Here is a 26,324-nt window from a genome sequence, read left to right on the forward strand (position 1 = left end):
CCAATCCCTCAGAAACACAAGCAATTATCAGAGAATACTATGAAAAATTATATGCCAACAAACTGGACAACCTGGAAGAAATGGACAAATTCCTAAACACCCACACACTTCCAAAACTCAAACAGGAAGAAATAGAAAATTTGAACATACCCATAACCAACGAAGAAATTGCATCAGTTATCAAAATCTCTCAACAAATAAGAGTCCAAGACCAGATATTACTAAATATTTATAATAGTGATCACAGTATAATCCTGGCTAGAGAGGAATGTTAATTACCAGTATCCTACCTTTCCATGACTAACTCTCTTCTTTGTGTCCCTATCAACTTTTAATTTCCTGAATGCTATGCTGTTTCTAGTATTTTGCTTTTATCTGTAATAAAAATGCTCATCTTTTTCTCATTGGTCTTTGTCCAAATCCTAAATTTGGTATCATGTCCTTTAGAATCCTTTACTGGAACACTTCTCCACCTTCCACCCAAGATAGAATATGTTTTTCTTTGTGACCTTTGGCACATTAATTATATAAATATTTATTTGACATTTATTTCACATCTGTTCCTCCTACTTGACTGATCTCTTTGTGGCCAGGGTATATTTTATGTATATCTTGATGTTCCCTGATGCTTTCACCCATTTGATCCTCAATAAATATTTGCTGGATAAGTATAAATGATCTTTCTTAGCTAGAGGCTAAAGGAATGAAGGACTAAAATGAAATATATTAGGATAACTGCTACATGTGGGTGATTGCCTCAAGCTGGCAATGATACCTCAAACCTTGGCTTACTATCCAATCCATATGAGTGAGGGAATCCCAGAGAGTCCATGTTAGTTATAAGTGGAAACATTTAAGTAAGAGAGACACATTTTGATATAATTGGTGCCTGGCTATCACTCTGTGTGAGGATTAAAGCAATATTATTGAAGATAACTTGTTGATATTATTTAAAGAAACTTAATATTCGAAGGTGTTAAAAGGTACATTGCAAATAAACATAAATTTAACACACATGATTTGCTTTTATACCAATTCCTGATCACTAGGGAATTGATACTATCCCATAAAGTGATATACAGGCCAGTTGTTTATTATACTGCTTTGTTTGCCTTGTTCTCTTCTTGTCCTCTCTTGCTCTCACATATGTTGCAAAAGTCTCGTGGATATCTTTTGTATATGATCAGTATCAACTATTGTTGCCTCTCTTTTCTAAACATGCTTCACCTCTCATTCTTGCTTTCATGCTTTTCTCCATTCCTCTCTTTTTCTTGCACATATTGTGTGTGTGTGTGTGTGTGTGTGTGTCTCCACATCTGTCTCCAGTACGCTTTTCTTACCTCTAGCCTCACAATCCATAAACTGCTGCACATGCCTGATGCATTTCTGAGCTGCTACTTCTGTGACCACTTTTGTTGAGCTTTTGAATATATTCCCCTGGGTTTAATTCCATCTTTGTAGATTGAATTCCTTGCTTAGTTTAGCTTCCGTCTCTATGTCACCTATTAACAATTAAGTGATAAATATATCACAGAAAAATTTAGTTTTGAAGTAAATGGATGTAGAATAATAGTCTAAATAGTGGAGAATACAGAGCAAGTTCTAAATGCAGTTATCACACTAGAAGAAAATAAAAACCTTACAAGCAGTTGATTAAATGGTTATTACATTCATGTTTGGGAGACACTCACCACCAATATCAAGGAGGCCACATTTGTGTGCAGGTGTTAGAACATGTCTTTGTGCCAGCTGCCAGATTTGTCTTTCTGTAATGTTAGTCATTCTATTTCTCTTAAGAAAATCAGAATAACCCCCACTTCCCAAGTCAAATACCTTGGCTGAAATGCAAAGCTTTGCCTTCTCTCCTATTAGGTATATACACTTCCATTCTCTTGGACTGCCCCACCCCGACTCAGGTCCCCTATTGCTACAGCTTAGTTGATTAGCCCCTAAACACACATATACTCCTTGCTTCCATGTTATTGCTTCAGAAGATAATCTGAATTATTGCAAACAATAATTTCTTTAAAGGATGCATATTTTTATGTAATAGTATAACATTTTTATTTTACATAGAGGAACCTAGGATAGAATTTGACATTTACAAGGAATTTTTTTTAACATTTATTTATTTTTGAGACAGAGACAGAGCATGAATGGGGGAGGGGCAGAGAGAGAGGGAGACACAGAATCGGAAGCAGGCTCCAGGCTCTGAGCCATCAGCCCAGAGACCGACGCGGGGCTCGAACGCACGGAGTGCGAGATCGTGACCTGAGCTGAAGTCGGACGCTCAACCGACTGAGCCACCCAGGCTCCCCGAATTTGACATTTTCAATATTACAAAACTTGAGCAACACTCGTTTTTTTCTCCTGCTTGGAATACCAGTTGTTGTTTGTTGTTGTTTGTTTTAACCCTGCCTACCTAGTAAACACAAATTAATCCAAACTTTAGGTCCAGGCCTAACTCACTAATGAGGATAATAGTAACTCGGGGCATAGTATGCTTTTGATGATAATATTTCTGCTTTTCATCCTTTCTGTCGCTTATGGTATCCTATATAATCATATATCATTTTAATACACACTGAAACTCAGTGAATGAATGAAAGATCATATCATTAACTTGGAGGCCTCTATCTTAAAATTAAGTTATTAAATGGAATTTGTTAAAAAAAATCATCCACACATGATTTATGAAAATCCGTGAACTCATAGATAAGACAGTTTTCCCTTCCTAATATAGGATGGTGTGATCCAATCAGGGCAGGGCCTGAATAGAACAGAAAGGGGGAGGAAAGAATGATTCAATCCTTCCTGCCTGATTTTTTGAGCTAGGATATCAATTGATTTTTTTTCCTGCCTTTAGCACCCTGGTGCTCAGGTCTTCAGACTCAGGCTGAATTACACCAACTTTCTAGTACCTCCAGCTTGTAAAAGGCAGATTGGGGGACTTACCAGCCTCCATATATAATCCTCAGTCCCCAGTACATATCCTATTGCTTCTGTTTCTCTGGACAACTCTGACCTATACAATGGTATTGCCAAGGTCTTAAGTGTATCTTGAGATTTAAGCAGGTATTATTCAATAGTAAAATATTAACAGTTTATCAAGGAAACATCTTATCCATCTTAATGTTCTTCACTGATGATATATAATAGGAACAATAGGGTTTTCAGGTACTTACCAAGGTGTGCCATTAGGGTATACCTCAGGCACTATATATATGACAAGAATGAAGTCAGTCCAATCCCCCAATCCCAGTCTCAGGTACACGGGATTATTATGACTTTCTGATACTAGTCTTTCCTCCCTGATGCTTTGTTAGTGGACTTTGGGAATGATTACACCGGAGGCTATACCCAGAAGGACTACAAAGCCCAGTCGAATACTTTAATGAATCCTTAAGTGTTAAGTGAGACATACTCAACTGAATTCCCATAATGCAAATGATTTAGTCATTTTGAGGGGCCTTAAAAAAAAGAATAGGAGAGTGTCCCAGTCCCATTATGCTGAATTGCTTCCTTACCTACAGTTTCAGAGCATTCTGGTTTTGGCTCTTTCCCAGCTGTTGTCACATTGTATTATTCTATGTCATTATGTTAGTGATACTACGTTTGAGCTATTGGGTTTTTTAATTCTTAAAGGAACAGATTATTATTTTTTAAAGACAAGGGGCCCCTGTGTGGCTCAGTTGGTTGAGCGTCCAAATTTGGCTTAGGTCATGATCTCATGGTTTGTGGGTTCAAGCCCCACGTTGGGCTTCATGCTGATAGTGTGAAGCCTGCTTCAGATTCTGTGTCTCCCTCTGTCTGCCCCTCCCCTGCTTGCACTCTGTCTCTGTCTCTCTCTCCCTCAAAAATAAATATAAACATTAAAATAAACACTTTAAATAAATAAATAAATAAGTAAATAATAAGGGGATAGTATTTACTTTTAAAATACTATGTTGATATTGAAATAAATAATACTGACATGTTTAATACAAAAGTGAATGTTGGCCTCTCTTTTCCCCTTCACCGATAACCAAGGATAATCTCCATTGACCATTTGAAATATTTGATTCCATGAATCTCTCTCTTAACATACACACAGACACATACACTACACACACACACACGTTTTGTTTGAATTAGTTTTTTTAGAATTGAAATAATTCTATATGCACTGTTATTCAGCTGTCTTTTGCAACAAATCAAATATAAAATGTGTATCACTGCATATGCATCCACATTATTCCCTTTGGTTGCATGATGTACATTCCATAAACAGATTTTGCTTTTATTTTAATAAAATCCCTCCTCTACTGAGGTTTAGGTGGTGCAGGTAGTGATTCACATTGTGCAGAAATGGGAGTATCCTGAGGTTAGAACATGTACAGAATCATTGGCAGTGGTAAATTAGGGCTGGTTAGGAGACTGACAGGAAAAGATTGAAAGACCAGAGTCCAGGAGATCTGGGGTGGTAGAATTATACCGGTATATATCTTGAAGATCTTTGCATCACATGTTAGTGCCCACCAGAGAGTATCCACCACGGAAATGCAGCCAACCTTATAGAAAAGCACGACCAGTTATCAGTCATCCTCTGTTTTCAGCCACCACAGTGTTTGAACAATGGGTACATGAACTTGGAGGCCATAGAGGATGCATGGGTTTGACAAAGGTCGAACACTATGGAATCCCACATAGCTAAGACTGATCTAGCTACTGCCACCGCTAAATGTCAGACTTCCTAGCAATAGAGACTAATGTTGAGGATTGGATATGGCATCATTTCTCATGGTTACCAACCAACCACTTCATGACAAGTTGACCACATTTGTCCTTTGAATCCTGCAATAGGGGCCAGTTTGATCTTTACAATTTTTGTCTTCTAGTTTCTGGCTTGTCTATTTTCTGACACTATGTCTGAGGCACAGAATATTTTAATGTCATTAAATCTAACTTACCAATTGCTTCTTCTTAGATAATGGTTTAGCATTATAGTCAAATGTAGGCTAAAAGTCCGTGCTTCAAGATTGTAATTTGAATTTACACACACACACACAAACACAAACACCAGTAAAGGTAATTTTGTAATTATAAAAGACAGTTTAAATGTATATTTTATCTCTTTTCTCCTCTTAACAGCCTTAAAAAGCAATTTTATAAAGTAACATGCATGCAATCCACTACTGGCCTTATAACATATAGAAATACAATGTGTGTATAATATATTTGAGAGTACAGCACAAAGGAGGTAGGCAGATGCAATGCTGTATTCTTAGAAATGTTGGGGCCCCTGCGTGACTCAGTTGGTTAAGCTTCCGACTTCGGCTCAGGTCATGATCTCACAGCTTGTGAGTTCGAGCCCCGTGTTGGGCTCTGTGCTGAAAGCTCAGAGCTTGAAACCTGCTTTGGATTCTGTGTCTCCTTGTCTCTGCCCTCCACTACTCTGCCTCTCTCTCAAAAATAAACAAACATTAAAAAAAATTTTTAATAAAAAAGAAATGTGGACAGATGCAGGGTGCCTGCACTTTGGCTCAGGTCATGATCTCATGGTTCATGAGTTCCAGCCCCAAATGGGCTCACTGCTATCAGTGCAGAGCCCATTTCTGATCTTCTGTCCCCCTCTCTTTCAGCCCCTCCTCCGCTTGTGCTTTCTCTCTCTCTCTCTGAAAAATAAATAATTAAAAAAACATGAAAGAATTGTTGACAGATGGTAAATTAATAATTAAAACAATAAATTTTGGCATTGTGACATTAATGGATGTATTGTATATAACAATACCACAAATAAAGGGGAAATGGAAGACAGCTATATTGGAGTAATAGCTTAAATAGTCCTATATATCACTGAAATTAAGCTAGTGTACATGTGAAGCTGATTTTGGCAAGATGATTTTGGTAAGCCCTATTATAATCACTGAGGAAAACCATCATAAATATATAGTGAAAAAGTCATTAAAGAAATTAAAATGCTATGTAGGGCAATATTAATTTAAAGCAAAAGAAAGTAGCAAAAGAACCAACAGAGAAATTTAAAAATAAAACATGAGATCTGAAAACAAAAAATTAAATGGCAGATGTAAATCCACCTTACCATTCTCAATATTACCATTGAATGTAATGGAAAATGGATTGAGCATTCCAATCAAAAAGCACTTTGTCAGACTAGATAATAAAACATGAGCCAACCATGTGCTTTCTGTAGGGGACATATACAAATGGATTGAAAGTAAAAGAATGGAAAACAAAATATGCAAATAGCAACTACAACAAAGCTGGCTATACTACATGAGAAAAAAATAGACTTTGAAACCAAAACAAAAAACAAAAAACCAAACCAAATAGTATATAGTACAGTAGACTATACTATATACTATAGTATAGTAAAAAAGATACTATATTATAAGTAAAGAGGTCCATTTTATAATGATAAAAGGGATCAATCCACCAGGAAAGTCTAACAATGATAGGCATATACATACATAATAACAGATCAGCAACATATATGAAGCAAAAATTGGCAGAAATGAAGGGAGGAATAAACAGAAGCTTAAGATTTTAATACCCCACTTTCTCACTATCAATGATGAACAGAACAACCAACTGGACAGAAGATCCAACAAGGAGATGGAAGAATATACGTATATATAAATATATATAAATATAATATAGTATATTAATATCAATTATTAATATATTAACTAAATAATTAATAGTTAATTTTAATAAATAAATTTATTAATTAATAAATATTAATATATTAATAATATAAAGATGTATTAATATAATATAATTTATATATTATATATTATTATAATATATAATATATTATATATTATATATAATATATAAAATATATAATATATAATATAATTTTTATATATAAAATATTATATATATTTATATATATTCATACATTCAAAATGATAGAAATAACACAATGTTCTGTGACCACACAAAAATATGTAATATATATATATATATATATATATATATATATATATATGAATGTATTTTCATAATAACCAGAAGGTGGCAACAAACTAAATGTTCATCAACTGTCTGAATGGTAAACAAAAAATGTATGCTATACATTGTAGTGAGTTTGAGGATCTGGGGAGTGACTAAGGAAAAGCCTTGACTATGAGATGGCAGTGACACAGTGAGGTTTCTCAGGCAGAACTTGGACAGGTTGTTGGTAGAGGAAGTCCCACACAGCAGGAGATCTTCCAGGGGTGGTTGTCAGGGCCACCACCCCAAGGAGAAAAGGGCAAAGTAACTCCTGGGTTACAGGGCAATTGGAGAGAGGACACGTATTTCTTGATAATATTTTCAGCGACATGGAAGGTAGTGTCTGAACCAGAAGTACTTCAAAGTCTTTTATAGCCCTAGACTTTGTCTTATCTACAGCTAGCAGAAATCAAATACAATTTTGTGAAATATGCAAATAAAGAAGTCTCTATATGGTTATAATTGTATTTATTTGGGATGTATTTAAAACATTTGGATGTGTAAATATTTCTTTTATCTGGTGCCAGTGGGCTTGAGCTCAAAGTCCTACATGCTGTGTGCAAGGGCTATCCTTTACCCATTTATATAACAACATAAAATGAAATATCATTCAACCATAAAAAGTACTGAAGTTCCGATATATGTTACATCATTATGCTAAGTGAAAGAAATCAACCACAAAATACCACATACTACATTATTACATTTATAGGCAAGTGCAGAATATGGAACTCTACTGAGCCAGAAAGTACATTAGTAGTTACTCCATGGAGGATATGGGATGGAAGTGATAGCTGCAGAGTATGAAATTTCTTTTTGAGATGAGAAAAATTGACTGCTTTGATGGTTACATATACCTTTAAGTATATTTTAAAATTTATAAAAGTACACATTGAACTGTGTACTTTAAATGGATGAATTGTATGGTATGTGACATATCTTAGAAAGTTGTTAATATTAAAAGATATACTTAGCAAATTATACATTTATGGAATAGAGAAAGATATACCATGCTAACACTAATCAAAAGAAAGCTAGAGAAGCTATATCAATTTCATAAAAGACATACTTTAAAATGAGAAAAATTATCAAGGATAAATAAAACGCATTATATTTTGATAAAGTGATTTCCAAAAGACATAACAAACCTTAATGTCTATGCACCTAACAACAGAGAATCAAAATACTCAGGATAAAAATGATAGAATGACAAGGAGAAATAGACAAATCCACTATGATTTTTTGAGACTTTACTAGCTCTCTTTCAGTAACTGACGGATCAAAAGCCATCTTGAAACCTAAATTTTCTTCAGAAATGGAGGACCTTCCCAAAATATAATAAACAACTTCATTAGATTGTTGATTTGATGACTCTTAGTTTCATATTTATTGCTAGTTATTAAAAGATAAGTTATGTACTTCTGCTAAGAATAGCTTAACCTGGGTTTAGTGACCATATTCCCTAGTATGTCAACATACATACAAAACAAAACCATGCCTTTATTCTCTATGCTGAAAATACAGGATTTACACATATATTTTTCTAAACAACAAGCATTTATTTCTCAGTTCTGAAGGCTGTTAGTCCAAGATAAATGTGCCTACAGATTTGGTGTCTGGTGAAAGCCCACATCCTGGTTCATAGATGGCCCTCCTTTCACTCTGCCCTCACACGGCTGAAGGGGCAATGGAGCTCTGTAGCCCTTTTATAAGACCACTAATCCCACTTATGGGGGCTCCACCTTCATGACCTAATCACCTCCCAAAGGCCTTAACTTTTTTTTTTTTTTTTTTGTAATTCCAGTGTAGTTAACATACAGTGTTATGTAGTTTCAGGTGTTCAACAGAGCTTACTATTATTGAGGTTTATATCTACTATCTTAAAAGCAAAATGTTACTAGTAATATTTAAATTCAAAATTCTACATTAATATGAAATGCATTCATAAATATAAAAGGACTGGGAAGGAAGTTATATTTTAGAGTCTCTTTCACCTAAAATTTCTGTTGCTTGAATTTCTTGAGGATTCTATCCCGAATCTGCTTGGTCTTGACACTGTAGACAATGGGGTTCATGAGGGGTGGGACCAGCAAGTAGACATTGGCCATGAGCACATGGACAATTGGGGACACATTCTGCCCATAGCGATGGATCATAGATAGCCCAATCATTGGTGTATAGAAAGTGAGCACAGCACAGATGTGGGAGATGCAGGTGTTGAGGGCTTTCACCCTCTCTGTCTTGGAGGCTATATTCAATACTGTGCCAAGGATGAGGATATAGGAGAGGAGAAGGAGCACTGAATCAAGTCCCATGGAGCAGATGACCACCATGAGGCCATAGATGCTGCTGACCCGACGGCTGGATACAGTTGTCTTTATAAGGTCCTGGTGCAGGCAGAATGGGTAAGAGAGAATATTGACAGAACGATATTGAAGCCTCTTTAGGAGAAAGGAAGCTGGAAAGACCAGAGCCAAGGCCCTTCCAGCAATTGCCAACCCAATCCCAGTGATCACACCATTGGTTAGAATGGCCACATAGCGCAGGGGCTCTCGGATTGCTACAAAGCGGTCAAAGGCCATGGCCAACAGCACAGCTGACTCAATAATTGAGAAAACATGAATGAAGTACATCTGGACCAGACAGGCATTAAAAGAGATCTCCCGGGCATGGAACCAGAAAATGCTGAACATCGTAGGCAAGGTTGTAGTAGATAGGCCCAGGTCAGTAAGTGCCAGCATTGATAGAAAGTAGTACATTGGTTGGTGGAGGGAAGGCTCAGTTCTGATGATAAGTAGGATCGTGATGTTTCCTGCAATTGAGGTGGCATACACCAAGAAGATGGGGATGGAAATCAAGCTGTATCTGCTTTCAAGGCCTGAGAGGCCTGTCAGGAGAAAGCGAGGGTACAGGGCAGAGCTATTGAAGACAGACATTGTGGTGATGGAGGTGTCTTCAGTCTAAGTGGGAAGATGAGAACCTGGAACAATTCGGGTACAGTCAATATTGCAAGAAACAGCAATGCTCTGACGCATGCTGCACTCTATGGACTCTTTCCAATCATTCCTTTGGTCACTGTGTATAATTACTACCTGTATTTATTATTTTGCCAGTTAATTTATTCTTTCATCACTGTATATTTATTGAGAACATAGTTTATAAAAGGAAAATTGACAGTGCTATAATATAGAGAAATATATAAAAACTGTGTTCAAATACTTATAACCTAGAAAATAAAGCTAAAATTAAAGAAGTAATTTAATATAAGGCCTAAAAAAACACAGTAAAAGGAAAGAAACCTGACCCAAATATGTCAGGGAAGATTTATTGAAGGTGATTCTTGAATTAGGTCTCAAATGACAAATATGAGCTGGATGGGAACAAAGGGCTGTATTGGGCATTCTGTGCTGATTGACTCCCAGACAAGTGCAGGAAGATATTACAAGTCTGAGTGCAAATGAATATAATTCAGCAAAACTAGGATAGGGTGGCTCTTCAGATGGTATTGAGGTGCAGACTGAATAGAAATAGGCCAGAATTGTATTGAGGCGGGCACCTTTTGGGATGAGCACTGGGTGTTGTATGGAAACCAATTTGACAGTAAATTTCATATATTGAAAAAAAAAGAGCTTGAAAAAAAAAATAGACCAGAATTTCTGAATGAACTTATGTATAAATATAAAGAACTCCCTCTTCATCTTAGAAGATGCAAGATAGTCATTTTAATAAAAAGTAAACAATATATTGTAAACAGACCTATATTATATTGCTGTCAAACAAGAACCAATGTAAAGAATGGACTAAAGTTTGGCAAAAGAGAAGGCATGGAAATCATTTTGAAGGCTATTGTAGTATTTTTTTAAGTGGATGAAAGTAAAATGTGGGATAATAAAGGATAAATGGATATAAATGTTGTATATAGAGAAAAAAATACTGGTTCATGATCATATGGTAGGAATGAATTATTTGGTAGATTTTGGTTTCATCTATTGAAACAAACAAAAAGCAAAAATTCAGAAGGACCTCAGGAATAGTTTGTGAAACTAGCAGGTAAGAATAATTCAGTTTTGTTAGGATAAATCTGAAGCATGTGTGTCCAGGGGCTAGTGGTATATTGGGTTCCATAGAGAGTTGTCAAAAGGGAAATTATTCCTAGAAAATTTGGAAGGATAGCTAATGGAGCAAGGAGACAGAGAAAACATTTCTTAAAAAAAATAAAACTAGCAATAACCAAAAAAGAACACATGGCATATTATAAGAAGAGTGAAAGAGCTTTAGTGCTCAGGGCTCAGGTACCCAGCAGATGGAATGTGCTGTAGGGAACATAAGAGGCAGAGTTTATCAGGAACTGGAGAAGATGAGGTATTCTACTAGGAACCCTAAAGACTGATTACTTAGCAACATGATGGCCACCCAATTCCAGTTACTTTAGGCACTAAACATCAAAAATACTTTTTTCACTTAGCATATCTGATGTCAAACTTCCTCCAAAATTCACGTGGCCCCCAACATATCTTGTTCCACTAATACAATTACAGTTCATAGTTTTCTCTGACAGACTTAATAAAAGTAAGTAATTCCCTAACCACCTACAGTGATCACAGGAGCTTTTCCACTCTGAAACCATCTTCCTTCCATTTTCAGAAAGATAACAATGAAGAGCAGAACTGCTTTACATATCCTCATCTTGTGATTTATATATTATTCTATTTATAACATATTAGGTGACTAGTCTTAATATACTTCCCTCATTGTCCTAGCTCATCATGTTACAGTCTTCTCCTGGTCTCCTTTAACATCACTTAAACAATAATTGTCATCACCCTGGCATTTGTGCACACTTATTTTATTCTTCCTTTATACCTTCCGTTAAATCTTTCAATATCCTCAGTGACTTCATCCTGCCCAAGTATGCCAAGTCCTCCCTCTTAGATCACTTTCTCCTACTGCCTCATTTTAAAGACTCCTTTCACTTCAGATATTCATAATCCGTCTTCCATAAATGGGTCTATTGGATGTAGGTACAGGCACCCTGCTCTCAAGTAGCTACTCCTCTAGAGTCAGAAGAAGACTGATGACAGCTGTCATTCACTACCTCTATCACTTTGGACACATTACTAAACTTCTTTGAGCACGAAACAAAACAAAAAACTAGGAACTGTATTGCCTTACTTCAGAAAGTACTCAAGAAAATGTATCTAAAATGCTTGGCACAGAATCTGAGACCTTTGAGCTTAAGTGAAGAAAAAGTGTTAAGACCTTTGGGAGATACTTTGGGCTAAGTGAAGCAAAATGTTAAGGGAGGTGCTGAAGTAGTGACAATCTTAAGCATATCAGCCAAATATAACAGTGACCCAAAGGCAGGTGTGACCAAGGGTACCCAAGTTACCACTTATAAAGATATTACTCCTCAGGGTTTCTCTTGAGAATTATTTTGCCTAATTCATTTTTTTAGCTCATAATATTGTTAATTGTGTAAGATATATGTGAGAATAAGATAGAAGAGATACACAAACCACCATGAGCATTATCATCATCATTTTAACATAATTTTTAGTTAATATCAGTTTTTCAGAGAACAGAGATTTCAGTACATGGGTTCCCATTATGTGCATTCTCTACACCTACAGATGAGTTTACAGTCCCAGGGCTCTTCTGAGCAGCCTTGAGGATGATACTCTGGCTCATTTTGGGGAAATGATACTCTGTACCTCTGACCTATCCTAAAACTGTGAATTCACACGTACAATAGCCAGTCTTACGTCTTGACTTGCTCTCCTACTTCCTGGATTCTTCAAATACATTAGGTACTAATCTCCTGCCCATTTCTCTCACTTCAGAAGCCTTACTTTAGACATACCTAAATCTTCAAGTGTAAGCAGCCATTCACCCTGTTACAGATTTGCTGGGCTCCAGTCTGCCAGACCTGCGGACTTGTTGCAGGTAGACCAAGCCACTGAATATGGACATAAGAGAAGAATAAAAAACACAATGGATCTGAAGGGAGATAGTTCTTCAAGGAAGCATAGATGTCTGGGGTGAGGCATCCATTTCTCCTTCAGCAACTCCAGACCCAAGACAACAGGTTTGCTTTCAGCATCTTTGACTCTGTCCAACGAAGCGCTTTATTAGCACTACACTTCTGGGCTTTGACTACTCCAAGCTGCACTCCCTTTCTTCACTAGCCATCCTCTCAGGGCCAATTTCTTTTCTTAATGCAACCTTCAGGGAGGATAAATGTCACTGGAGCTTTTGTTCCTGCTCGGAGAAGGGAGATGATTGTGCCAAATTCCCAAACTGGGAGTCCAGATATGGCAGCAATTGAGCAGTGTCCCTGGGATAATCTGATGGGGAAAAGCAATGGACTTGGTCAGAATAATGTACTTAAAAAAGCCTGTGCTTTGAATAACCAGAGACAGCAGTTACTAGTTGTTGAATGGTGGGAATATCACAGTAGTCCTCCCACTTTGAAACCCACTTTGTTGAGCCGCTGTGAGGAGTGCAAAAACTTGTGTGTAGAGTGTAAATTTATTATAAACAATAAAGAGCTATGAGATTCATATACGGCAGTCCATAATACTTAACGCTTTTACCAGCAATCTGATAGAAGGGTAGACATCCTACTCTCTTCATCCAGCAAAATGTCCTATTTACTCTGGCCCACAAATCTGCCTCTGAACAATCCTGAGCTATTATACTAAATGGTAAAGACGAAAGTGTGGTAGAATACAAAAAGAGCTACACACCTATGTCCTCACTATCTAGCAAAGAAATGAAGGTCCTATTGTAAAAGGAGTTTTATCTGTTCATTCCAAAATTACACGAGCAGTAGACATGAGAGTAGAGGATGGGTTTGCCCAATTTCCACTGCTGTTCACCTTCACTACTAGGAAAGTCACCTCAGTTACACAGGTGCCATCACCTGAGACCGATTTGGTTTTTCTTTTGATCATAACTCATAATGTATCTACCAACATTTCTCTATTCACAGAGTAAACTACCTCTCAGAATACATCATTTTGTTCCCACTATCTTCAATGTCAGATCAATTCAAGTAATTTCCAATAAAATCTCAATGGAGGGCAACATGACTTCATGCTGGTTTTTAGGGATGCCGTAGCTGCCTCCAAATATATTCTTTATACTGCCCCATGAAATTCCACTTTTCCAAAATCTGATTTTTTGGTATCTTCCTGCTCTAAAATGTTAGTGCCTATATAAGATTTTCCTAAAATGTACAATAAACCTCTATATGAATAGAATTAATGATCAAACAAATAAATAAAGTAAGCCTCAGTCAATTACGCTTGGGGCAAACGGCACATAGTAAAATGTTGGTTACCAGGGGCTGGGAGAGGAGGAGGGTGTGGATAGGATAGATAATATTTAAGGATACAAACCTGTTATTAGAGTAAATAGGATCTGTAGGTCTTAATGCACAGTAGAGTGAATATAGACAACAATATTATATCACAATCATCAAACTTGCTGAAAAGACTAGATCTTAATTATTTAAACTACACAAAAGGGATCATAATTATGTGATGTGATAGGGATACTATCACTACAATGAAAGTCATATTACAATATATTAATCATTAATATATTGTAATATGTAATCAACATGTTACAGAAAATGTCATGTCAAATATATTATATTTGTATATATATATTGTATATATATATATTGTATATATATATACAATGTTATATATCATATATATACCTATATACATATATAATTAAGTTTATTTATTTATTTTAAGAGAACGAGAATGGGAGGGGCAGAGAGAGGGGGAGAGATAGAGAATCCTCAGCAGGCTCTGCACTGTCTGCGCAGAACCCAACACGGGGTTCGAACTCACAAACTGTGAGATCATGACCTGAGCCTAAAGCAAGGTTTGGATGCTTAATAGACTGAGCCACCCAGGCACCCCCCTTTTTTTATGTTAAATATATATTTTTTTAAAAAGCAAACAGCATAAGGAACCCTGTACATTGTAATACCATTGCATGTAAACATTTGTATTGTATGCCAATATTTCAGAGAAATCCAGCACTGACAAAACCTATTTAACATAGTTTAACCCAGCCTTCTCCAGACACATTTTATCCAGACAGCACTTATTAAGATCTGAAATTTGTATTCTGCAGAATTCAGTTTGAGAATGGAAGTTGAGAGAATCATTGATTTAAGGGAGTAATTCTCAACAAGAAGGAATTTTTTCCTAACAGGGAATATTTGACAATGTCTGGGGGATTTTTTAGGGGTCAAAACTGTGGAAATGTTAATGATATCTAGCTTGTAGATGCTAGGGGATGCTTCAAAACATCCTTCGATGAGCAGGACAGGCTTTAAAAACAAAATGTCCAATGTCAATAGTGCCAACATTGAAAACCCCTGTTTTAAGCAGGAGGCAGGTGGAAGAAAAGAGGGGCAACAAAACTAAACTAAAAATCAATTCTGTGTGTAAGTCTCAAGGTGACATAAAGGCAAAGAGCACAGGCTCCAGAACCATGACAGGAAAGGTCATGGATTGGAGATCCAGAGGTCCTTATCTTTGAATCCCAGTTCCAGCACTTACGGACTATGTAACCTAGGGGACATTACTTAGCCATTTTTGCCCCTGTTTCCTTATGTATACAAGGAGTTTGTAATATTTTTTTCTATCTCCTATGTTTTTTTCTAAATGTTCAATGAGTTAACATATATAGCATTTAGAACATATTGAATACTCAATAACAGATAATCAAAAATTTACTGCCTGTTCCTTTGATATATAATTGCTATTAAATTAATTATTCTTAGTATTCTGCCAGGCTACCATTTCTGTGATCCTTTATTTTGTGCCCTGAGATGAAACTTCTTTCAAAGACTCTTCAAAGGGTACATCAAATTTTGTAGCTATCAAATAATTAAGTCATAAGGCTAATTTGTCTGGATGTGATCTAATGAGTATTAGAGTGCCTTTTAACCACAATTTGGATTTACATATATATTTATTATCAGAAGGAAAACTGTCTTCCCTTTGGGAGGTATGCATCCAGTTTAGAAAAGTTGCATTTCATATATTAACATGTTGGCATTCTAAAATATACATTGTATCAGATAAGTTTGGCTTTTGGGTTTCTGCTCTCTTGATATTTTATTAGTCATAAAATATTAATAAGATTGTTTTTTTCTGGAAAGGTGAAATATCTAAGGATAATATGAATTAAAAAACAGTTGATAATCTGCTTAATGATATTTTTCAATTTCTTTTCACCTGCATCTAACTCAATGATAATTTAGTTTAAATGATGAGTTGCACTATTCACTCTTTCCTCTTGAAGATTAATCACTAATTCCATAGTCCCAGTTTTCCAGGCTACACCATTCTCCCAAATCTCAATCTCATTATTTATCACAAATCTTTACCATATAATCCAATAATCACACTCATCTTTCTCTGAAATAAAATTTTATAGACTTTGTTGACTGAGCTGTTGGGGGGAGTAAATGGCGCAATGCCTCATTTCACAGTGAGGTTCTTTACCAAAGAAAAATATTTAGTGTATTTAAGTAGAAGGGTTGATAGATTTGTTGTCTAATTTAATATCATCCAGACTTAAAATTTTCTTGCTATTAATTAATATTATAAGTAGAATTAGGATAATAGTATGTGTACGTGTGTGTGTGTGTGTGTGTGTGTGTGTGTGCGCGCACATCTGTATGTGCTTGTGTTGGGAAATCTGGGAAGCTTTCATTTTCCTAACACATGGTATATTCACAGAAACACAAGATCTTCATTGAACCTGATTCAAAGAGCCCATGTAGAGGATGTGTGAAAACTGACAATGGAGAGTGGTGTGGCTTAAGATGTGCAAGTTAATGAAAACCAGTTATTAGATGGGAAAGTATTTGAATTTTATATCCTAATACTGAGCATTTCTTAACCCCATCTTATTGGCTCTTGGGTAGCATTTTCTTTTCTGAATCACTTTATTGAAACATAATATAGACACCAGGTTCAGAGCAGTGGGAAAGAGAAATCATAACTTCTTTCCTCAAGGCACTTTATTTGGTATCTTGATCAAGCATTCACTGAAATAACCTTCTGCAAATACCTAAAGTGTGGCACCAAAAGGAAAAAAAAGATTACAATGAAAACAGACATACATAACAGAGAATAATTGACATGTGAGACAGTCAAAGATTCCAAGATATGGTGAAGATACATGAGAAAAGAGAATGTCACAGAACCAATATTTGAGAGACAATGGCTGAGAAATTTCCATCTGAAACTAATGTTCTGCAGATTATCAGGAATTTATGTCTTTCTTGAAACCCCTATTTGAAAGTTTTATAGAGAGAAAACCCCAGAGCCAGAAGGCATCTTTAATGAATAGCTCAAAACAGAAAAGAAAAATAACAGAAATGCTACACCTGTGTTTCTAGAGAATATAAAAAGGATCACTTCTTAATGATTTTTTATGAGGCAAGTGTAACCTGTATTCCATAACCAGAAAATGACATCACAGAAAATAAATATTAAAGACCAAAATATCCTTTAAAATTGATTTAATCCAAAACAAAATATCATCAAATATAATCCAGTAATTGTGTGTGCACACACATACACACACAGTCCATGATCCTATTGGATTTTTATGAAAATACATAATCAGTATTAAATTTAATCAAATATTTTTCTACATCAGTCTGGAATAACAAATGATTTCCTCCTTTTCGTGCATTTAATTCAAGCATCAAAGATGTTTTACATGCAAAAATCACACAGTGATTTATATACATGTAGTATATACAAGTGAATATAGTATACATGTAATATAGTGAATATGGTATATATGTAACATAGTGAATATAGTATATATGAAATATAGTGAATATAGTATATATGTAATATAGTGAATATAAGGAATAAATCATGTGATAATCTAGATTGATAAGGAAAATATATTCGACTAAATTTAATACTGACAATGCTTATTAAAACATTAAGCTAAAAACATGAGAATTTCCTTGATCTGGTTTTAAAAACAATAAACCTGAGGTCCAGTTTCCGGTTTTTCATGTGAGGAGCTCAGAGTCATCACTCTGTCGTAACAATGAGGATAAACTGAGCAGACTGAAAATCAACATCTCCTCTTCTTGGATCCATGAGAAAGGAAAGGACACGGGGCACATTACCACCCCCAAGAGTGGAGACTCAGGGAATACAGGGAGTTGGCTCCCTGTATTACAGGGAGTACAGAGTAGAGGCTCATAAGCAAGATGGCTGTGGGAACTACCATTAAGGTAGGAAAATTTGAACTAAATTAACAGGTTGCTGGAGTCTCGGTGTAGACAAGTCTGAGGGTTAAAAAAAACCCAGGGGGACCCAACAATGGCAGGGTGAGGGAGGGGTAAGATATTGTGATATTTGCCTCCAGGAGCTTTTCAAAGCTCCCACAGTAAACATCTGAGAAAAATCCCCTCATGCTCCTAGCAAGGAGAGGGGGAAAGGACCCATTTTGAAACATGTCATGGCACTCTGTTCCTTTTAACAAGGCCTCAGGAGAAACTAGTTAATCAGAGCCTAACCTGGTATGGTATTAGCACCTAAATGACCATAGGGAGAAAAAAAAAGCCAACTCCAGGCCCCTCTAGCCTTCCATGTGGGAGAAGGATATACCCACCCACAGTCCACTCTAGCCATCCTGTTTTGTCTAAGAGAGGAGAATTAAAACAAAACAACAAAACAAAAGTGAGAAACACTTATGAAGTTCAAATTCCAGAGGCATAGGCTCACCAAAAGATTGAAACTATAGGATGTTTCCCCTCCCCCGTACCTTATCAGACATTAATAAAGCCCCATTTAAAGCCGTTCCTTTTACCTGATACATCATGTCCAGCTATTGGGGGCTGGTGTGTGTGTGTGTGTGTGTGTGTGAAGCATACTAAAATGCTAAAAATATCATTTGAAGAGACAGAGCAAGCATCAGAAGTAGGCATGACAGTGATGGTGGAATTAGCAGACCAGGAATTTAACATCCCTATGATTAACATGCTAAAGGCTCTAATGAGTAAAGTAGACAGCATGCAAGAACAGATGGAATACCTAAGCAGAGAAAGGCAGATACTAAGAAAGAACCAAAAAGAAATGCTAGAGATCAGAAGCACTGTGATAGGAAAGGAGAATGCCTTGAAGGGCTTTTTAGTACATTAGACATGGCTGAGGCTAAGCTATAGAACTCCTAGAAGATAATATAAGAAAAGGTACATGACCTTGGCTGTGGCAATGATTTTTAGACATGACATCAAAATCCCAATCCATGAAAGAAATAATTGATAAATTGGATTTTATTGAAATGAAAATTTCTTCTCTATGAAAGATAGTGTCCAGAGAATGAGAAGACAAGCCATTGACCAAGAAATATTTGCAAAGACACATCTGGAAAAGGACAGTTGTCCAAAACACACAAAGAACTCGTAAAATACAACAATAAGAAAACAAACAACCCAATTAAAAAATGGGGCAAAGACCTTAACAGACACTTTGTCAAGTAAGATATACAGATAGCAAATAAGTATATGTAACATGCTGTACATCACACGTCATCAGAAAAATTAAAATTAAAATAGTGATGAGACTACACATCTATTAGAAGGGCCAGAATCTGGAACGTCAACAATATCAAATGCTGACAAGGAAGTGAAGCAATAGGAACTCTCATTCACTGCCAGTGGGAATGCAAAATGGTACAGCCACTTTAGAAGACATTTTGGCAATCTCTTGCCATACAAGACAACAATCATGCTCTTTGGTATTTACCCAAAGTTCAATATTATGTCCACACAAAAACATGCACACAGATGTTTATAGCAATTTTATTAACTGCCAAAACTTTGAAGCCAATCAGGATGTCCTTCCTTAGGTGAATGGACAAATATTCTACGGTAAGTACAGACAACTGACAATCCAAGATTTAAAAGAAATAAATTATATAGAAAATGAATAATATAAAAAAGTTAAAATTAATAAAATATAGAAAGTTAATATCATGGAAATTTTAATAATGTAAAAAATTAATAATTAATAATTAAATAAATTTAATAATATATAGAAAGAAAATATGATCTCTCTGCTTTTGTGACTTCATTTCATGTCCCTGAGCCCAGAGATTTTCTGGTTCAGTATTTCCACAGAATAAATCTCACATCTTATGCCAGTGTAGATTAGTTACTCCAAAATCCACAGGCAAAACCTAACATTATTTTTTTAACCCAAAAAACAGAGGCTGGGGGCACCTGGGTGGCTCAGTCAGTTAAGCATCTGACTTCCGCTCAGGTCATGATCTCACAGCTCGTAAGTTCAAGCCCCACGTCAGGCTCTGTGCTGACAGTTCAGAGCCCGGAGCCTCCTTCCGATTCTATGTGTCTTTCTCTGTCCCTCCTCACTCCTGCTCTGTCTCTCTGTCTCTGTCTCTGTCTCTCTCTCAAAAATAAATAAATATTAAAAAAAAAAACAACAACAACAGAGGCTAGGGAAAAAAAATTAGGGGTTGACTTTTTAAGAAATTATCATTTGAATTAGACATTTGACCTAATGTCATTTAAAATTTTTGACACAAATAAGCTAAATATTCAGTTCCTATTATCAATTTATCCAAGTGAGAGCTTCCACAACCATTTTCTGTCTGTGCATATACTCAATGCTTAGGAGTACAAGAATAAGAATTATTTCCCTTCTCCCAGGCTCACACACTGAGTTTGGCTTTCTACTTAAGACTTTAGAGTCAAAAATCATTGCTACATCCTCTTACTTTACTCCACCTGCTTGCAAAAGGATGTCTCTGAGAATTTTATTTCATCTTTGTCACAGGTTTTCTGGGAGAATCCCAGGATTCTCTACAAAAGCAGATTTTGAGGTAAAATTTAGTGTGCAATATGTATCATATGGAGAGTCCTCAGGATAAGCATCTTAATAATAGATGGGATGGAAGTTGGTTTGCCAGGAGAAATTGAGCTGTGAGTCGGGTCTGATGCCACCTTTGTTCAATACCACGGAGAGTGCTGGAAGTAAAAGTTGTACGAGTGAATTGTTTTGCATTGGGCCGTAGGGTCAGGCATTTCTGCCTATCACTGTGGTTAGATAGGTCATATCTGCAATGGAGACAATCCTTGAAGGGGCTGAAAGTCCAAGACTCTCTCCTGACAACACTTCCAGCAGCTGCGGCTACAAATCCTTCACCGAAGTGGGATCTGGGCAGTTTGTGTTCATGTCCATTACAACCCATTTCAGAGTCCTTTCTCTTCTTTTTTTTTAAAGTTTATTTATTTTGAGAGAGAGAGTGAGAGAGAGAGAGAGAGAGAAAATCCCAAACCCTGATGTGGGGCTCAAACACACGAACCATGAGATCATGACCTGAGCCGAGATCAAGAGTCAGACACTTGGGGCGCCTGGGTGGCGCAGTCGGTTAAGCGTCCGACTTCAGCCAGGTCACGATCTCGCGGTCCGTGAGTTCAAGCCCCGCGTCAGGCTCTGGGCTGATGGCTCGGAGCCTGGAGCCTGTTTCCGATTCTGTGTCTCCCTCTCTCTCTGCCCCTCCCCCCTTCATGCTCTGTCTCTCTCTGTCCCAAAAATAAATAAAAAACGTTGAAAAAAAAATTTAAAAAAAAAAAAAAAAAAAAAAAAAGAGTCAGACACTTAACCGACTGAGCCACCCAGGTGCCCCCAGAGCCATTTCTCTTTTGAGATAATGTGAAAGAGTTTGGGCAGGTCTCAACTTTCTCCTGGAGATGGGAGTATATTACTAACACATGCTCTGTCTACAGTCTTTGTTTTTCTTCATGCTACCTCCCCTTCCTGGAGTACCATACCCAGAGGTATGCTGGTAAATGCTTAACAACCAACTCTCTAGGAAACTTTTTAAAGCCCAGGTATGTACTGTTTGCCTATTTCTGTTGTGTAAATATTTCCATCATGACCAGTTTCAAACTCCCAGTGTTTTACAGAACATGGATTTGGAATAAGATATTGTACAATTGGCGTTCATAAACTAGAGAAGTTAACTTTAGCATACCACTTTCTTTCATACCTAGTCCAGCTAGCAAGGATTAATTTGAACCACAAGGCACAACTAAAGTGTCAAATACTTCAGTCCAATCTTTAATAACAAAATTACACTATTTATTTATTTCAGTGACAGCATCTGTTAACTACTAACATATCCTTTTACATATATGTCTCCACTCTTAAATATTAATTATTTAACATTAAGATCATGCATATTTTATATATCCACAGTATTGAAAGAAATAACTGCCACAAGAGGTATTTCATGTTTCTCAGTATATTTTTCTTGGATGAGTGAATAGGCAATATAATTTTACACTTAGAACTATTTTATGAGTACTCACGCTGGTTGGAGAGACCAGCCCCAGAGAGATGTGTTAGTGTAGCAGTGACCCCATGCTCAAAAAGTTTTCAGAACAGCTGAGAAGAAAGTGAATATGTATTAAATACTAAAATATCACCAATGAAGGCATATGTATAAATCTTACCAGTGAAAGAGAAAAATAAGTAATGGGTTATTGGCAATAATGAAACTGAGAAAGACGATGCTATTGAAAATCTACACAGACATGGAGAACAAGAGGAGAAAACCTTATTAAAAGATAAGGATGGTTACTTTGCACAAGTCCCAACCCTCTCACTGATTCAGACATGAAATTCCATGCTATTGAACAGGGAATCTACACACTTGTCAGATGTTTAGATGGTCAGGCTTTCTAGAGCAATTCACATGTGTCTGCTTCAGTATTTGCTGATAAATAGAAAAAAGCTGATAGATCTATCTGGTGACAGATATGGCCAGGAGAGAAAAGAAACATTACTGCCCAATGATGAGGTGAAAACTGGTCTATAGCCAATGGCCACAGTAGCAGTTCAAAGTCTGGTCAAAAACTCAAGTTCCAAACTTGCCCCCAAGAAGTCAGAAATCTTTTTATAAATAAGTATGAAACTTTGGCATGAGAAACACAATATAGACAGATCAGAGACAGATATTGATTTCTGGTTCATAAACATGAGAAACTATATAAACAGCTATATTTTATAAAGAAACTTATTGCTATTATTGTCATTCATACCAATAATTTAATAATATTAACAAAATTGTATATTTTTCAAAAGAATCTTTTTAGACACATTGTCTCTTATACATCTCATAATTATTTGGGGGATATAAAAGAACATTCTTATCTCAATTTGGCTATGAAAACAAGGGTTAATGATTAACTGAGATCACATATCTAGAAAGTGAAAGAATTATAGATTTAATCAGATGATCACACTCCAAATATTTTACTTCTCTTCTACTCAGATAGCTGCCCCAAGATTTTTTAACGGGAAAACTTGAGGATAGAGGTTATTTAATGCCCCCTCCGCAGTCCAAACCTGCGGAGAATTCTTAGACGAATTTGCTTTGTCTTGATGCTATAGACAATAGGGTTAAGCACTGGGGGGGAAAGCAGGTAAATATCGGCCATGATGATGTGAATTCTTGGAGACAGATGTTTCCCAAAGCGATGGACCATTGACACCCCAATTACTGGCACAAAGAACATGAGCACAACACAGATATGGGATATGCATGTGTTGAGTGCCTTCAGCCGCTCTTCATGAGATGCAATCCGCAGCACAGCATTCAGAATCAGGATATAAGAAAGAAGTATGCAGACTGAATCCACACCAAGTGTGGTAATAACTACACACAGGCCATAGATACTGCTGATCCTTGCATCTGAACAGGATAATTTCAGAATGTCTTGGTGCAAACAGAAGGTATGGGAAAGGGCATTGTCATGGCAGTAGTGATAATGTCTCAGTAGCAAAGGTGTAGGAAGTACAACTCCCATGCTTCTTAGCAAGCAGGCCAAACCAATCTTGCCTATTACACTGTTGTTAAGGATGGTAGTGTAGTGCAGTGGACGGCAGATAGCAACAAAACGGTCAAAGGCCATGGCCAGTAGCACCGAAGACTCCAGGAATGTGAATGTGTGGATGAAAAAGAGCTGAGCATAGCAAGCACTTGCCTGGATCTCCCGAGCATCCAGCCATAACACAGCAAGCATGGTGGGAAGTGTGGACATAGACATACCTAGGTCAGTCAGTGCCAAGATGGAAAGGAAGTAGTACATGGGCTGATGGAGTGATGACTCTATCCAAATGACAGAGAGGATGGTAACATTACCAATAAATGCTACCAAGTATGCAAGACAGAATGGGACTGAGATCCAAGAATAGACACACTCCAATCCATGAAATCCCCTCAGAATAAATATAGGCTCCATGGTATTATTGTTATTCCAGACCACCATGGTGAACCTTGGCATACAGTGAAGAATCTTTTCTGTTATCCTTTTTTATCCCTCAAAGTTATCCCTTGTGAACATAAGCAGTGCAATCTGTATACAACATATCTTTCCTCTAACCTTACAGAGAAAGGAAGGAGGTACCTCTTATGGGTCCTACATAAGAAACAGTTCCGAGTAGCAAAGAGCACTAAATTCCAGAACAAAAATGTGTACCACACACTGGTCATCTGGTCATCTCTGACAAGAACTCTGATGAATTTGCCCCGAGGACACTAAAAATAGAAACAGCAAAAGAGGAAAAGAAGACATCTTTACCAAACGTCATAAAAATGAAAATAGAGAAAAGTGAGAGTAAATGTCTATGGATTTGCATAAGCTTCCTGTCAGTGATGTTCTTGAGTTAATCATTTGTTGTTTCTAGGCTATCTCTTCATTCAGAGCAACTGAATTGTATCCAGGGACTCAACATAATTTCCTTTCATATTTATTTTTTATTAAATACTTTATAATATTTAAAAATTGAGCATATCTAATATTTTAATATTAAAAAAGTAAATACCACATTATATAAAAAGGGGAAATGATAAAGAGTCAAGTCCATAATCCTAGCACACTTGCATATCTTTTAGCTGTTTAATATAGCAATTCTTCCTTAATCTAAACTCCTCACAGTAGTGGGGAAGATATTTATTATGATAAATATATCATAATAGTAACAATTTGACTATTAAAGTTATGCCTGCCCACAAAATAAAATTAAAACCATATGTTTAAATCAGACATCTATCAGTAATAATGGGTAATATCCACTTCATTTATGTTTATCCTTTCTTGCTTTTTTTTTCTCAAAATGATGCTTATAATCACATTTTTAAAAATATTCAACCTAGGGGCACCTGGGTAGCCCAGCTGGTTAAGCATCTGACTCTTGATATCAGCTCAGGTCATGATCTCATGGTTCATGGATTCAAGCCTGGCATCAGGCTTCACACTGACAGCGTGGAGACTGCTTGGGATTCTCTCTCTCTCTCTCTCTCTCTCTCTCTCTCTCTCTCTGCTCCTCCCCCTCTTGTGCTCTCTCTTTCTCAACAAATAAACATTAAAAATAAAATAAAATAAATTATTTTAAAAATTTAAACCTAAATATTAGTTTTTCCAATTTTATGACCCATTTGCACCTACCTCCATGAATCCACAGCAACCCCAGAAGTGTAGCCCTTAGCATCCGCCATCAGTGCCCTTTAGAAACAACCAATGTCTTTTTCCTTTTTCAAAATAGAGTTCTAATGTCTGGTTTTCCTTTCCCTGAACAATCTTCACTGTAATTGCCTCTGCTGATACTGGCCTTGGTATTCCCCGGGTTGATGGCATTGGGCACAGCTACACCCTATGAGATTCTCTGCCCCTTTAGTTCTCTGGGTCCTTATTTTAAGCCTGTCTAATGCCATTGACTGTCCTTGAGAAAATTCTTCATTTACCCCACGTTTTAAAGTCAGATCTCTCCTGCAATATCTCAGCATCTCCCTCATTCTTCCTTAGAGACACATAGTCTTGAACTCTTAAACGTCTAACACAGATTTTAGCTCTGGCCTGAAGTAAAGATCTTTCCAAAAGTAGCCCCAGATTGTTCATTGGCTCCATCTGTCCAGCATTGACCTTTTACTGTCTCTGTTTTATTTCATAAAAACTTTTTTTTAAATTTTCCCCTCTTGACTGATTCTGATCCCCATTTTATAGTGTGAATGCTGAAAGTTCTCAGACTGAACAATCTGTCATTCCAGAGAAGATTTTAGGTTAGAATCTACAGCTGAGAAACAGAAGGAAATATGAAGCTATCTGTAAGAAGACAGATTTGTCATTTTCTCCTTTTTCCTCCAAGTCCAGGCATCCCATCCTCTGGGAGTGGGGCACCTCCCTAGTCCTCTTCTCCAGTCCCAAGCGTTCCAAACTGAGCTTTTACTGG

At 36.6% G+C, this 26,324-nt stretch overlaps 2 protein-coding genes and 1 long non-coding RNA gene across 3 annotated transcripts; 1 reads left to right on the plus strand and 2 right to left on the minus strand.

Moving 5' to 3' along the window:
* Window positions 1–8,993: 8,993 nt before the first annotated feature.
* LOC132662366 (olfactory receptor 51G2-like) lies at window positions 8,994–9,938 on the minus strand. Its single transcript, XM_060607841.2, has one exon. The coding sequence runs from the start codon at window positions 9,933–9,935 to the stop codon at window positions 8,994–8,996; it is 942 nt and encodes a 313-aa protein (XP_060463824.2). The 5' UTR covers window positions 9,936–9,938.
* Window positions 9,939–18,089: 8,151 nt separating this feature from the next.
* Window positions 18,090–24,690, plus strand: LOC132662365 (uncharacterized). The gene is made up of 3 exons (XR_009602580.1): window positions 18,090–18,298; window positions 21,818–21,922; window positions 24,486–24,690. It is a non-coding gene; the product is annotated as an uncharacterized LOC132662365 (long non-coding RNA).
* On the minus strand, window positions 23,417–24,379 carry LOC132662364 (olfactory receptor 51L1-like). The gene has a single exon (XM_060607840.2). The coding sequence runs from the start codon at window positions 24,377–24,379 to the stop codon at window positions 23,417–23,419; it is 963 nt and encodes a 320-aa protein (XP_060463823.1).
* Window positions 24,691–26,324: the final 1,634 nt, after the last annotated feature.

Source organism: Panthera onca, chromosome D1, assembly GCF_046562875.1.
Source record: "Panthera onca isolate mPanOnc1 chromosome D1, mPanOnc1 haplotype 2, whole genome shotgun sequence".
NCBI classification, from domain to species: domain Eukaryota; kingdom Metazoa; phylum Chordata; class Mammalia; order Carnivora; family Felidae; genus Panthera; species Panthera onca.

Coding starts and splice junctions, on each gene's coding strand:
- LOC132662366 (XM_060607841.2), bottom strand. CDS start 9,935: ATGTCTGTCTTCAATAGCTCTGCCCTGTACCCTCGCTTTCTCCTGACA.
- LOC132662364 (XM_060607840.2), bottom strand. CDS start 24,379: ATGCCAAGGTTCACCATGGTGGTCTGGAATAACAATAATACCATGGAG.